Here is a 14,931-nt window from a genome sequence, read left to right as displayed (position 1 = left end):
TTTATTTCGTTTAAAAAATCTTTTGCTCAAATATATTTTATTTTGAAGTTAATTTCACTATAATATGACTCCTAAATGATATTTTTATTATTGTCTTTGGTATTAAACAACTTAACAAATTATGGAAGAAGACATTCTAAACTATTTACCAACTGTCATGTTTCGTGGGACACCCTGTATCTAACTTTGAAGATGTCAGGCTTTTTCTTATAAAATTTTGAAAACCTCAAATTTCACACAAAAAAAAGCTCCTGGAGGCTGAGCGTCTTATATTATGTCTAATGTGCATTTTTTAGTTGGACTGCTCGGTGTTGTCCAGGTTTATATTATTAATCATAGTCATAGTTACTCCAACCGTTTTCCCGTGCTTGGTACTTAATCATGATTTTTGCTGAAGTTTTCTGCGTTGCCCGTGGGATTTTATGTCACATCCGGGGTACCCATGGGTTCCTTAAAAAAATGTCAGCCAATTTGGTCCAGCCGTTTGGCCAGCCATAGCAAATTCTGGCATTTTCACACTCTTCCTTTTTGTAATTTTATTTTATCATGGAGAATAGATTTTACCTATAAAATAATGTAAAATATAAAAGTTTTGTTTAATTTGATTTGATATAAATCTGGATTATATATATTTGATCCAACCTCAAGGCATTAAATGCAGTCTTACTTTCGTTTTTAAAATATTTATAATCCCCCCCCTCCCCACCCTCACCCGAACATTATCTTTTTAATTGGACAAATGGGAATCCTCATTCCTATATTTGCAAACCACCCCATCCCCCCCTTANAGAGTAGAACTGGTTTTGATCACTCCTCTCCGTACATCTCTTTTATTTACATAGTTTCATATTTTTACCAATTCATTCCAGTTCAATCAGTTTAATCTTGACAACCCTAGAGATACTAATATGGTTAATTCGACTGAGTTTGATAGGTTAGTTTTAGTACTTATAGTGAACTATTTTACTATTATATTTACGCTTCGTTCGCTGAAATCTCTCAAATTTGTTTAAAATTCTAAACATGTGTTAGGATTAGATCAGGTCTCAAAGTATATATTATTCTTGAGGTAACCACAGACTTATTTTTTAATCGAAATTAACTCATTAAATGGTGAATTTATGTTTTTGACATTCTTCTTTGTTGCTACAGAAATTACAAGGTTGCAATGTTGTAATTATTCAATAATTGTTTTTCAGAGCTGAAAACTTTAGAATGGTGGATATTGATATTAATGCTTGATCTCTTCTTTTTCTTAATCTCCGGATTAAATAATGCTTGTTCTCCTCTTGTTGTTAATCTCCAGACTAAATAACCGATCGTGATCAAGGATATCCCATTCTAAAGTTTTCAGCTCTGTTCATGTTTTTTAAATGAAACTAATTCATGAAACGGTCAAGATTGAATTTGAATGTTTGAAAAATATCTGGATTTATTATTATACCATAACAGAAATATTATGTACTTGGCTAGTTCTTGGATAAAATAATACACTTTTTTGGCAGATTTAATTTAATTTAATTTTGTACATGGATCTTACAGAAAATGTCTTAACTTGACCTAACCCGTGGCCGCAGCGCTCGGCCCCCTAGCCTGTCCTAGCCGCAGCGTTCGGCCCAGAAAGTGTCATAACTTAACCTAACCCGTGGCCGCAGCGCTCGGCCCCCTAGCCTGTCCTAGCCGTAGCGCTCGGCCCCCTAACCCATCCTAGCCGCAGCGCTCGGCCCAGAAAGTGTCTTAACCTAACCCTGAATAATACTAAATAAATACTCATTTGGTCATGTCCAAAATTGATAGAAGGGGGTGCGGGGGGCTGGGGAGGGAGTCCAAAAATCGTTCACTAGGACAGACCCTATATCAATTTCATGGGTCGCGATCAAATAGATTGTCAAGTACAATAGATGGCAACGAAAAATTGTACACTCTCAGTACAGCTGTATTCTGACGTCACAATTGTGTCCATTCAGTTTTTGTGTCTGACCAAATTATGAATAATAGTGATAATTTTAGAATAAAGTATTTATCTTACAGTAACATAATTAAAATTTTATTGGATCCTTATTTTCTGTTTTTACACTTGTTTATTTAATCTTGGAAAACATGTCAACTAATGTGATAAAATTTCGTTTTCCTTGTTATATTTGACACTTGTGACGTCGCGTATAATTGTCCATTTCTCTGTTGCCACCTATTGTACTTAATAATCTATTTGGGTCGCGATCAAGAGCCTTTACCCATCTTTTATTTTTCCTTTACAGTCCCTTGAGCATTCAAGGTTTCTTTACCCGGCCTATATAGTATGTTGTGTTAATTTTTAATGGGGTAATAAACCTTTATTTTTTTTGTCTGATGCTTTGTAATTTTTTGTAATTATGTCGTTAATTCGAAAACTTCTTTATTTTAAACATTTTTATATTTATATTTATTTAAATTTAATTTTTAGTAATAAATAAATCTGCTTATGAAATATATTATGAATATAATCATATAAATTTTGTACGGGTTTTTTCATATTCGTCAAAGTCTCGGAAGAGGTCTTATTTATTGTCCTGCCAAAAAATGGCCTTTTTTAAGTCCATCAGAGCACTTTGCCAACATTGGGCCGGAATTGATGCCTCTCTTAAGGTTGCATTAATTGCGGCCTAGGATTAGGTGTACTTGTACACCTTGGATTTCAGAGTCTCAGGAAAAAAGGGGTTGAGTGGAGATATTTGTCTCTGTTTTTTGTTAAACAATATTATTTCGCGAACTTTTTAAGATTTTCAAATATTCGACTTAGTTTTACACTAAGTATAAGACCCCTTTATGAATTAAAATGATCTTTCTAAGCACTTTCAAAGTCTTTTTTAGAGGAGTAAAAAGGCAACCTACTCTAATGCCGGTTTTTGAGTCCCCTTGTGCCATTGTGCATTTCATTAAATTATAGGGGAATTCCCAATTTTTATCTTTGACATTGGTAGTTGTTATGGATATGAGACTATTGTCACTCTTAATACAGATTTATAATTTGATTAGGCTGATTCCTGACATTGTTGTAACCACCCCGCCATTGGAGTTCGAGCAATCTCTTCCCAGCATTACAATCTCCACATATATTACAGGTACAAATTCCACATACATAATGGGTACAATCTCCTCATTCATTACAGGCCCAATCTCTACATATATTACAGGTAAAATTTTCGCTTATATTACAGGTATAATCTCTACAGATATTGCAGGTACAATCTCTATATATTCAAGGTACTATCTCTACATATATTACAGGCACAATCTCTACAGATATTACAGGTACAATCTCTATATGTTCAAGGTACTATCTCTACAGATATTACAGGTACAATCTTTACATATATACAGGTACAATCTGTACATATGTTACAGGTACAATCTCTACATACATTACCAAGTACAATCTCTACAAATACTGCAGTTACAATCTCTACATACATTGCAGGTAAAATCTCTACATATATTCTAGGTACAATCTCTACATGTATTCTCCACATAAATGTCCGGTACGTTTCTCCATATATTGCCGTTACAATCTCTACATATATTTCAGATAAAATTGCAGGTACAATCCTATATGTTATCTCCACATATTACAGGTATCTCTCCATATATTTATCAGCTACAATCTCTACAGATATGGCAGGTACCGGTACAATCTCTACATTTATTACAGGTATAATCTCTACATATTACAGGTACAAACCTCAAGTTAATCATGTCCGTGAAAATTTTTTTTCATGTTCAATCCTAAATATATGGCTGGGCACAGTTCCTCCAGATGACATCTCCGACTATTCCATGTGCTATTTATCTAGCTGAAAAGATTCGTACTTCAGACAAGTTCATTTTGGTGGAACAAAAGTTTCTACCTTTTATAACAGGTTTTTGCTTCAGAAGATGACTATGATACCAGATCTATTAACCTATTGGAGGATATTGAACCCTCCTTGCTGTACCCTGCTCATCTATACACACTGGCTGAATCATCTAATCAGGATCATCTTGATCTAGTTGATACTTTTATCCAGGTATACTAATTATTTCAATAGAATTGTCCGTAAGAAAGTTTATTGAAGCAAGCACCCATAGCAGGTGCAATTTTTTCTTAGGTAATTAAGAAAATTCGAAATAATTTTAGAACATTTCAAAGTAAAACTTGAACAATTTTTTCAAATTATTTTTTCTCGAAACAAAGAATAAATGCTCCAGGAGCGACTGAATTCCTTGGACAATCGGATAAAGAAGCGCACTAGTTCTTGCAAGTGCTCAGAGGACATAGTCAGGTAAAAAAAAAAGAGATCTTGTTCTGGACTTCTTTTAAAAATATACCTGTTTAGGAGTTTAGTTGACAGCCTTCAATGCCCAGTTTGTTACAAGACTTCACTTGGTAACGTTTATCAATGTGAGCATGGACACGTGATGTGTGGATCTTGTCGCAGTCGTCTTCGTTCATGCCCAGTCTGCCGCGTCGTATTAAACCAACCGATAAGAAACTTAGCTCTGGAACAACTAGCAAGACTTCTTTAAAAGCATAAATTTTCTTGACTGAAGTTAACCAACTTCTTCTGACAATGGCTTTATTTTAGCCAAACCTGAAGACTGAAAGGGAAATCCCTTGAGACAAAAAACCACTGGTAAAATATATGAATAAAGATATGAAATAAATTTGTTTAAGATTATAATTTTGAGTGTTAACCTGAGAGAATATTCTACTGCCAACTTAAACATAAAGACTTTTTTTCAATGTAAATGTCAGGCTCGTAATTGGGTGATTAGTTTAAGGGGGGGACGCATAGAGTGAAACTTGTGAACGAGGCGAGGGGGTTGCAGGTGATCAAAGCCCCCTTGTTAAGAAATTTTTTGATTTTTCGATCTGAATTAATTTAAATTCGTGAATTTTAACTACTTAATTTCAATCATTTCATTGTTAAATTTCATATCATTTAAATATGAACACAGCAGTTTAAATGAACAATAATATCTGGAAGATCTGGAAACAATTTGGTTTTTTATTTACAGGGTGTCCCACGAAACATATCGGTTGGTAAATAAATGTCTTCTTCCATGCACTGTAATAGAAATTAAAGGCTGTTAGCAGTTTATTTCGTTTAAAAAATATTTTGCTAAAATATGTTTTACTTTTACGGTAATATGACTCCTTTATGATATTTTTATTATTGTCTTTGGTATTAAACAACTTGTGGAAGAAGACATTCTTAACTATTTACCAACTGTTAATGTTTCGGGGGACACCCAGAGCCCGTTTTCTCAATAGAAAGTGGTCGTGTATTTCACGTACTTTGGGGGACGATATGTTGGCCGCTAGATGTCTCATGCAAATTCTTATCAGATAGATATGTCTCCGTACATTTCACGCCCAAAATAGGAGACGTCAAGTTGTCGACCAATGTAGTTTATGGAAGGAACGGCATCTATATAAAAACAAAAAATATTCAACAGATTTGCAAAATGGAACAAGGCAGATATTGTTAAATAATTGAACATATAATTGTAGACTTTATAATCTGTGCAACCTGATAAAAGCCTTTGATATTTTAAATATGAATTATCTAATCATACAGAATTCATAGTTTATTAGACATTAAAAATGCAGAGTTTGTGACTAAAACTCGATTCCTTGTGTAAATCAAGAAGACTTTTTCAGGCCGTATCTAGTTATTCTAGTCAGTAAGGAGTTGATTCTGGACTTTGATTTTTTTACTTCGATATGTTTTTTGACTCTTCATGAAAAGTTACGCTTTATTTTAGACCTGTAAATGCACTTGTATAAATATAAAATAAATTTGATTGAAAATTCCCTCAGTGGCATTTTATTAATTGATGTTATAACTCCATATCAATATTATTAACATCTTCTGCAGAAAAAGTTGGTGTTTTGACTTGAAACCTGATGGTCCATTTACAGCAGCGTGAGTTATAATCGTATTAGATTTCCAACAGGGGGGGGGGCCCCCGCCCCCTTTTGTATTAACAAATGGGGGCGTGTTACCCGTTTCCCCTTCAGTTATGTCCATGGCTATATGTAATGATGTATGCAATCTAAAATCATATTTGTTTTTCCGTCGCTTCCCATCACGATTATTTGGGTCCTCCTGAACGAGATGTTTCTATTTATTTAGTGTTGGTTTAACAGTCTCATATTACAATTTTAAAATTTATAAACTTGGAGTATTGTGAAGTAATATTATATCACGATTTTGATAGATTTCTACCTGTGTACTTTGAGGGGATTGAGGGAGGCCGGGAGTGCTGGGCAGCGAAATTGGTCTCCAAGCCTCGATATTCGCTGATTAGTATTTAAATGACCTGGCGCTACCCCTAGACGTTAGAATATATAAAGAAATTAAAAATTAAATTTTTAAAGTAAATATTTAAAAAGAATTAATAGAGTGTTTCCTTAATATCCGAAGACATTTGTTAAAATTTGTTTAGATTACTTTTTAGGATCAAGGAAGCGCCAGGTCGTTTTAGATAGACATCTGCAAATTTACAGACTTCGAGACCATTTAACCGAGCTCACGGCGTCCTTGCACCCCCCTCCCTTGTAGTGTTAAATTGTATCTGAGATATCTGTCTACCTGACACCCCGGCTAGTACAGGCCGGCCAGTTTACCAGCTGCTGCCTACCTGCTCATACACACACACACTTATTTTACACAGAATAAAAACTTTATTTAACTAAGTGACTTGACTATAAATCTGTTAAAATTAAAAGTAATTAAATTTTACAATATTACCTATGAAACCTTTCTGACAGTTAACTCCCGTTTTTTAGAATTTCAGAAGAAAGAATGAGTTCTCGAGCGAACATGATAAAATTCATACTTTCTTATGTTATAATCTTTGCATGTGGGTCATTTGAAATTAAACTTAGTGCCTTAAATCAAGCCTATCATAGACATAGCTTTTACGAACAAGCCACTTTTCAGGAGAGTGTCTCTACAGGGTTACCCACAAACAATGAAGCTTCAGAGACGGCGCGGCTATGGGGAAATTTTAATGCCTATTTCATATATTCATGATTCCCTCCAACTAAACTCTTTCTGTCTAAGCCCAAATTATTAAATAAGCATTCAAGACAGAAGACATTTTTAAACTTGGGCTCGTCATATTGAAAGAGTTTTGAGTCGTCTTTACAGTCTAATCCTTTATGGATAACCTTGTAGCTACTCTGAGTAACAAACTAATATAATATGGAAGAAATTTAGGTTCTTTTTACAATATTTAACACTTCCCTCACATTATACATAATATTCTCTTTATCTTTGCAGTTTAATGGCGTAAATCTATGCTTTTTCAAACTATGACATTTTTGAGCTCGCAGAATTCTTCGCTTGAATATGTTGAAGTCAAAGAAAACAGATAATGCCATTCTGTGCTTATATGTCTTATTTCATCACGTTGCAAAGATATAGTATAAATAAGAGAGTTTAAGTAAACAATTAGTTATTTTGAAAACGATAATTGGTCTGCATGGCGTTATGCATTTAAACTAAATTTAACAATCTGCGTCTTGTGTGCAATTGCAAATCTCAAATTTAAAAGAGAGTTTGTTTTAAACAACTATTTCAAAGGCAAAAACTACTTTAAAAGTACACAAACAGAATCATAAATTTTCGATTTGCAGGGAACGTTGAAATATTTTAAACTGGCATGTCCGATTCACGGTTGAGGACGAATCAGATGTCCACATACATTACGTCTACAGTTCCTTTAAAGTATATAATTGCATTTATATAACTTCTCCTTCGCTTTGTCTTATATTTTATAAAATGGCGTTATGCCAGTTACCCTTGTGAACCCCCCTAGCAACCCAAATTCTTCTTGAATTCACGTTCTAGTTTTCTTTCTTTTATATCTGTAGGTGCATTTATAGTGATACTTAGTCCACAGACAGAGCAGTTGAAATCTAGACATTTACCTATACAGATCTACAATAACATTAAAAATGCGAAAATACTGCTCATTATATAGATGTTACAAAGTAGCAAGCACATTAAGGTTAATCAAATTTTAAAAGTTTCTGTTTGGTATCATTTAAGAACCTTTTTGTAAAATGTAATATCCAATTTCAAATAGAAATGTGACCAGTGTGTGTGTATCGTTTTCAGGTTTGTTTTTAAGTTTTCAACTTTTAATGAGCTCTACAAGAATTTGAGTTGTACATCCTGTTTAAAAACTGTATGCATGACAAGTTTGTTAACATTAAATTATATTAATTTTTACTCTGACTGCAAAGATATTTTTCAAAACAATATTTAAAAATTATTACTAATATCGTTTTGATTGATTAAAGAAACACCCGTAAAGGTTTAAAACGGACCTCAAAACAATGTTGATCTCTAGACTAACACGCTGTTTATTTTTTTAGATACAACGTTAAAGTTTATGTTTTCTGACACATTTTAAATCAAGAACGTATAAAAATTTTGTAAAACTGTTTGAAACAAATTTCGCAAACTATTTTGGGAAAATCCGCGAGTTTCATTTGTAAACTGTTTAGTTGCCTTATCGAGGTATTCAAGTTTATAATCCTCAGTCCGGTCCAACACCTTAACTAAAAGTTTTTTTGTGTACAATTATGCAAAACTATCTGTCTAAGCATGATATTGATTTAACAAATGAGTTTAGTTTTGTTAATAAACAGAATTAAAAGGTTCTTCAGCGGTTGTATAACAGATATATGTTCTACATATATTTTTAGGAAATTAAAGCTTTACACAGGTAATAAATTCATATCTAAAAGTTTTAAATCTTGGTCTAAAACATCGTAAATCTAGGAATCGCATTGTTTATAAAATCCAAAATCTGTTTAAAAATTGTCATAAAAAATCTCATTGTTCGTGAAGCCCAATATCTGTTTACATATCGTCATCAACAATACACAATAGATTATAGATTAACTTTTGTGGTTTTTATTATGCGCCGAATTGAATGCTTTATTTGAAATAAATCCACAGTTCAATTTAATCCTCTAGCCTGCATTTACTAACCCACATTTAACAGTGCAGATCTGTATTTGAGGTTATAAACTGTCAGAAAATAAACTTAAAGGAATGTTTAAAATGTAGAGTAGGGTAGCTAGACACTTCAGACTGCAAGATTTGTTTCTTTTAAAGCTTGAAGCGTAAAATAAAGAAAGATTCCTGTAAAAACAATAATCTTTCAAGCATGTGTATTTCTAAGCCTATATTCTAAGCCAAACTCTTTTTTTTTCAAATAAGAATTTTTGAGACAGATTTGATAAGACCTCAATAATTTGTATTGGGGTTTTTACAAAGTGTTTTTACCTTTATACCTTGTTATAAAACACCAAACATCCAAAACAAATTTAAACGTTTTTGAATTTTTAACATTTGAAATTTTTTTCAGAAAATCTAAAAATGGCATCCAGGTCTATTATGCCCTCTGGGTAAGCATTATCTTTATTTTCTGTTACGTACGTCTGCTTCTTTAAATAAACACTGTAAAATTATAAAATACAAAATCTAACAAATATAGGATTAACACAGTTATTAATTATAATAATTATAAGAGATACTTCATATCAACGATATGTTTAAAGTTCCAAACAAAGACGTAATACACTTTACAAAGTCAATTTTCTAAATGTATTTGCCAAACCAAACTATATGTTGTAGCTTATACGATCAGAGTCGATCACAAAATAATCAACGTATCAAACATTTTTAATGGTGTTACCGGTACGAGAAATGTCTTCTCCTAACTAAGAAGCAAAGTTGTTTGTGCTCGAATGGGATTACAAACATGTATTTACCCTACAATTCCAGGCATGGCCGCATGAAGCTTTGAACACTTTTGAGATTTATAATCCAAATGACAAAATAAACTTTAGTATAATGGATTACCTTACCTGTATATAATCATGATAAATCTTATCGAGGGAATATTTTTTTAGGAAAAATACAATTAGGAATTATTAAATTCAAAAATAAGTTTCTCTCTTAATTGTAAGGTGCCGTTGGAAAAATACAGCATATCCCATCAAACATTTTCGTTTTGTAGTGAATAAGCAAGCATAATGTGATTTATTCTATAACTTACCATAATTAAACCCACTCTTAAAGAATAGTAAATACTATAAAGGTCTCACGGAAAACTAAGTACATCTATCTTTATATATAAAATAGTAATCTTGTTTGTTTGTACAGGGTGTCCCACGAAATAGGACAATTGGTAAATAGTTTAGAATGTCTTCTTCCATAATTTGTTTAAGAAAATAATGAAAATATTATATAGGAAAAATCTATGTTAGCACCTGTTTCAGGAGTTTTGAGGGAAATGATGAGGATTCTGATACTGAACAATCCCAGCCTAGATCTTCAGCTAGAAAACAATCCAGAAAGGAATCTTCATATTGAATTCGAAACGACAATTTTTTCTCAAATTTATTTTACAGTGGTAGGCGATTAAAGTTTTGATTGTTAACAAGTTTTTATAAGTAATCAAAGAGAAGCTTTTTTAATTAACAGCTTCTCTTGAATTAGCTATGTTTATGTGTATCCATGCTGTTTAACAGCTTGATATTAATCAAAATTTAAATCGTAAGTCGTATTCATTGTATTGATACTATCACCTACCACTGTAGAAAATTTCGATATTTATAAAACAGACATCTCTGTTAGTAGCTTTTTGTCTGTTCGATTATAATTCATGAACCCCTAAACATGGAAAGCGAGAATATTCTTGTTTTAAACCTGCATTGAAAACAAATCTTTATCTATATGTATATGTATATTAAATAATCTTTCAATATTCACATTACAGAATAAAATCTTGAACTGTTTGGAGAAAATTAGATAAGGGAACGTTTCTTAACAAATATCTATATTTTCACAGGATTATCAACTTTTGGATCACAGAAAAAATATGTTAATATATTACATGCACNAGAACGTCGTTACAATTTTATCAAGAAACCAAATTGATTTTGATGTGAAGACTTATGAACAGGTTGATTATGGAGACAGAATGGCTTTCAGACAAGGTAAGCTATTCAACTATAGATTCATTTTAGTCCCAACATTTTCATTTTTTACAATATAGTTAACTTAAAGCATTTTTACAATATGAGATCGTTAAATCTGATTGCAAGGATGGAATACGAGTTTAATTAATTAACTGAGGTTTGATGTCCCATTTTGGCAGTTTTAGTTTTATAGTTTACGAGATGTATATAAGGAATCTTCATTTTTTGCTTAGAAAAAGTTCACTCCATATTTTTAAAGGACTATTTATTTATAAACTTCTTGAAACTCTTAAAGCGTGAGGATCCCATGGTTAATCTAGGTCTTCTTCCTTGAATATAGTCACTTAAAGGGAGTGTCTGGCTAGAAATGGTAGTTGAGACGTATGAGACGATTTAACAGTGCATACTTGTTTAGCAAAAGCGCAATTTCAATCGGAATTTTTCAATAAATCTATGTTAGAATAATTTTTTTTCACCATTAAATTGAATTTAGTTGTCCTTATCAATTTGCTTGCATATATTTCTTTAAATTCTTCAAATATTGTCTCTACAATAAAAATTCCAGAAAATAAACGGAAAATGTTTGTGAACAATGAGACATTAAAAAACCATTATCTGAATAAGATTTGTTTATGCATTATACTATCCGAAGACCGTACTGCCACAGAATTACTTCTGGAAGGTTTGGTTAGGCTTAGGATTTACAACCCTGGTTGATCAAGAACTTCAGCTCCTTGATACCTAACTTCGAGGATAAGAGTTAATTTTTATCTCAACTTGTTCCTAAACAACTAATTAGTTTATTTTAGAACTTTTGTCACATTTTCTTGTAGTCGTCATCGAATAATTTGTGAAAACCCGATTCTTAAAATTCCATTCCTCCAAAGACCAAAATGAACAACCTATGAAGATTTAAAAGATTGAATTCGTGTTTTTGCTAACAAATATGCACCGTAAAATTTCTCATAGGTCTCAAATGAATCCTAAAATATTTCTCTACATTAGTGTGCATTTTCAGCCTAACTACCGTTTTTAGCCAGTCACTCCCTTTAATGGTTTATTCAATAATTTGGCGAAGCAAATAACACGTTTAAAGTTGCACTTGCAGAGCCCGAAATTTAAAAAAGTATCGTTGGACAAAACTCTTGAGTTTCCTTTTTGCAGTGGTCAATATAATTCCCAAAAAAGCTGATTTTCTCAATCCCAAAATAATTTTTTGCCCCCAATTTTGAAAAAAATGCCCCCAATTTTTAAAAAAAATGCCCCCAGTTAAAATTTTTTTTTCAAATTCCACTAACACATTTGTAATTTAAAAAAAAAATGCCCCCAATTTTTTTTAAAATTATCATATAAAAAAAATTTGCCCCCAATTAAAGAATTTGCCCCCATTTCTTTCAAATTTGTCAATCCCAAATGGGATTGAAAAGTGAATTATATTGACCCCTGTCTTTTTGGAGTCTTAATATTTTGTAGATTTTGATTGAAGAGATTCAACAAAAATGGAGAATATGAAGAAACTAAATGAAAAAAATATTTCATAACAAAACTATTGAAATCCACAAAACTGCCTAACCCCATTCGTAAAACCCGGGTATTAAAACCGGTTTTCATACCTATACCCTGTCATAAGTTTTGGACTCAGGGCACCGTGATGATGATTCACAGTACAGATCTTTGTGTACAGTGTACGATATATACAGTACAATAATACTGCGTACACAAATTGTAATCTTTTATATTTATAAATATTTTATAATCAAGTGAATTAAGTTTGTGATTAAAATGAGAATATGTGTAACCACAGAGTTGGAGAATATAGGTAATAGCTACAGGTGCAATTGAGAGGGGGGGGGGTTTACTTCCTTATGTACGATTTTTGGACCCCTCCCTACACTATCAATTTTGTTCATGCATCTCATGTAACACATGGATATAATTGTTTATGTGACCGCAGCGCCAGGCTCCCTAGCCTGTCCGAGCCGCGGTGCTCGGCCCAGAAATTGAATATTGGTATAAGATCTAGAGCTATACTACTAACCGGAAAACCTATAAATACTTATTACATTCGTATATACATATATACGCTTGGAATACGTATAAATACGTATTTTCCTTACGTATGCCATACATATTTTTGCAACCATTTCCTTGGTAAAAATACATATTGTAAATCCGTAAAAATACCTATATGACAAAGGTAAAAACGCGTATGTAAAAACGCGAGTGTAAAAAACCTAAAAATCCATTAAATCAGGAATGTTTAGGTTTTTCCTATACGCAGATTTAGGTTTGAAAAATCTTAACAATTCCTTATTTTTTAATTTATAGGTTTTACCTACATAAATTTACATATTTTTAAGACCCAAGTTCTAAAACCAAAATGTGAAGTAGATAACTATATAATTTTGCATGCACACTGTTCCTTCATATCATACAACTAATCCCAAAAGTTTCTTAAATCCATTCATAGATATCAATTATTTTCAATCCAATCCAATATTCTTCAACACAATTTCACACCATCATCATTCCTTCATCTGTATCCATCCATATTATCATTCATATATGCATTTTGTCTGTATCTTCAATATATATTCAATATCTGTTATACTGTTACAAGGCTGTCAAAATAGAACTTCTATTTATAAAAAATCGAGAATTTACTGACATTGATTCTAATGAAAACATCGATTTACTAAAAAATGATAGAAATTTGGAAAGATTGTATTTTCCAAAATGTTTGCAAGCCATTTCTTGCAAAACAAATCTCTTGAGAAATCATAAAATATTTTTAAGTTCTAATTTAAATATGCGTTTTTGCAGTTGAGTTTTTTGTGAATATATTGACACTTAAAAAATAGTTGGCATCAAACTTTTCAACTCTAAAAAATACAAATACGTGAAATTTATAAAATATAAACCTTAAAACTTATAAAAAGTATAAACTTATAAAGTTTACGAAATTATATGCATTTTAAATATTGTATCAAACTTATAAACTCTAAAAAAAAAGTAAAGTAAAAACCGAAAAAATACGTGAAATTAAAACCTAAACTTTGAAAAATTACTTGGTATGAAATTTACAAAAATATACGGAATTTTGGGTTTGCATCAAACTCTAAAAAGATACAATTTTTTCAGTAAAGAAAAACCAAAAAGTGCGTAAAATAAAAACCTAAAAACTTAGAAAATTAGTTGATATGAAATTTACGAAAATATACGTATTTTTAAAGTTTATATCAAACTTTATATAATATAAGAAACATTATTTTTTTCAGGAAAGAAAAAACCTAAAAATACGTAAAAGTACGTAAAATTAAAACCTAAAAAATTTTTTTTTTTAGGTATGCCTCAAACTTTTAAACTTAAAAAATACAGTTTATTAAGTAAAGAAAAAACCGAAAAAATACATTAAAATACATCAAATGAAAACCTAAAAACGTTGGAAAATTAATTCGTATGAAATTTACGAAAATATACGTATTGTTATAACTTATACTTATAAACTTAACTCAAACTTATAAACTCTTTAAATACATTCAATTTTTTTAGTAAAGAAAAAAATAATAGTAACAATACGTAAAATAAAAACCTAAAAACTTTTAAGAAATTACTTTGTAAAAGGTATAGGCAAAATTATTGGTAAAAATAAGTTTCTGGAAAACCTAGCACTAAAAACAAACTGCTTGGTATGATAAATAAGTAAATATACGTAAATATACGAAAGTTCTTATACCAAAAAGTAGAGCATATGAATTTTTACGTAAATATATCTACAAATACGTATACCTTTTTAAAGGCTTAGTATTTTTAGGTATATTAGTGATTAAGTATTAACCTTTTCATTCTTAAAATGATAATTGATCATGTTATCGCAATTAAACAAGGTAAATTAGCCCCCCCCC

General features: G+C 31.4%; 2 protein-coding genes across 11 annotated transcripts in view; both read left to right on the top strand.

The window, feature by feature from the left end:
• Positions 1 to 826: 826 nt before the first annotated feature.
• Positions 827 to 4,697, top strand: LOC111696906 (E3 ubiquitin-protein ligase SINA-like 5). Of its 4 annotated transcripts, none has more exons than XM_023466684.1 (5): positions 827 to 934; positions 3,016 to 3,101; positions 3,913 to 4,043; positions 4,225 to 4,298; positions 4,353 to 4,697. In XM_023466684.1, exons 1-5 carry the CDS (start codon positions 909 to 911, stop codon positions 4,540 to 4,542), a joined length of 507 nt encoding a protein of 168 aa, XP_023322452.1. In that variant the 5' UTR covers positions 827 to 908; the 3' UTR covers positions 4,543 to 4,697. The 4 variants fall into 4 exon arrangements, with proteins under 4 accessions (XP_023322452.1, XP_023322451.1, XP_023322453.1 ...); XM_023466683.1 differs by having other exon boundaries at positions 3,910 to 4,043; XM_023466685.1 differs by lacking the exons at positions 827 to 934; positions 3,016 to 3,101 and adding an exon at positions 3,575 to 3,611 and having other exon boundaries at positions 3,910 to 4,043.
• Positions 4,698 to 8,539: 3,842 nt separating this feature from the next.
• LOC111696879 (AMP deaminase 2) overlaps positions 8,540 to 14,931 on the top strand; it is a 33,121-nt gene continuing 26,729 nt past the window's right edge. For 4 of the 7 annotated variants that reach the window (XM_023466637.1, XM_023466639.1, XM_023466640.1 and 1 more), the window contains exons 1-4: positions 8,561 to 8,760; positions 9,409 to 9,448; positions 10,325 to 10,403; positions 10,999 to 11,044. In XM_023466637.1, coding sequence (XP_023322405.1) covers positions 8,658 to 8,760; positions 9,409 to 9,448; positions 10,325 to 10,403; positions 10,999 to 11,044 — 268 coding nt within the window. In that variant the 5' untranslated portion in view covers positions 8,561 to 8,657. The other 3 variants (XM_023466641.1, XM_023466638.1, XM_023466643.1) reach the window with 3 other exon arrangements.

The sequence above is a fragment of the Eurytemora carolleeae genome, unplaced genomic scaffold, assembly GCF_000591075.1.
Source record: "Eurytemora carolleeae unplaced genomic scaffold, Eaff_2.0 scaffold186, whole genome shotgun sequence".
In the NCBI taxonomy this organism is placed as follows: Eukaryota; Metazoa; Arthropoda; class Copepoda; order Calanoida; family Temoridae; genus Eurytemora; species Eurytemora carolleeae.
The sequence above is the reverse complement of the archived record's forward strand: the minus strand, read 5'-3'. Positions and strand labels throughout refer to the sequence as shown.

Coding starts and splice junctions, on each gene's coding strand:
- LOC111696906 (XM_023466683.1), top strand. CDS start 909: ATGGTTAATTCGACTGAGTTTGATAG. Junction 3,102..3,909: donor AATCTCCACATATATTACAG/GTACAAATTCCA, acceptor TTTTTGCTTCAG/AAGATGACTATGATACCAGA. Junction 4,044..4,224: donor TAGTTGATACTTTTATCCAG/GTATACTAATTA, acceptor TAAATGCTCCAG/GAGCGACTGAATTCCTTGGA.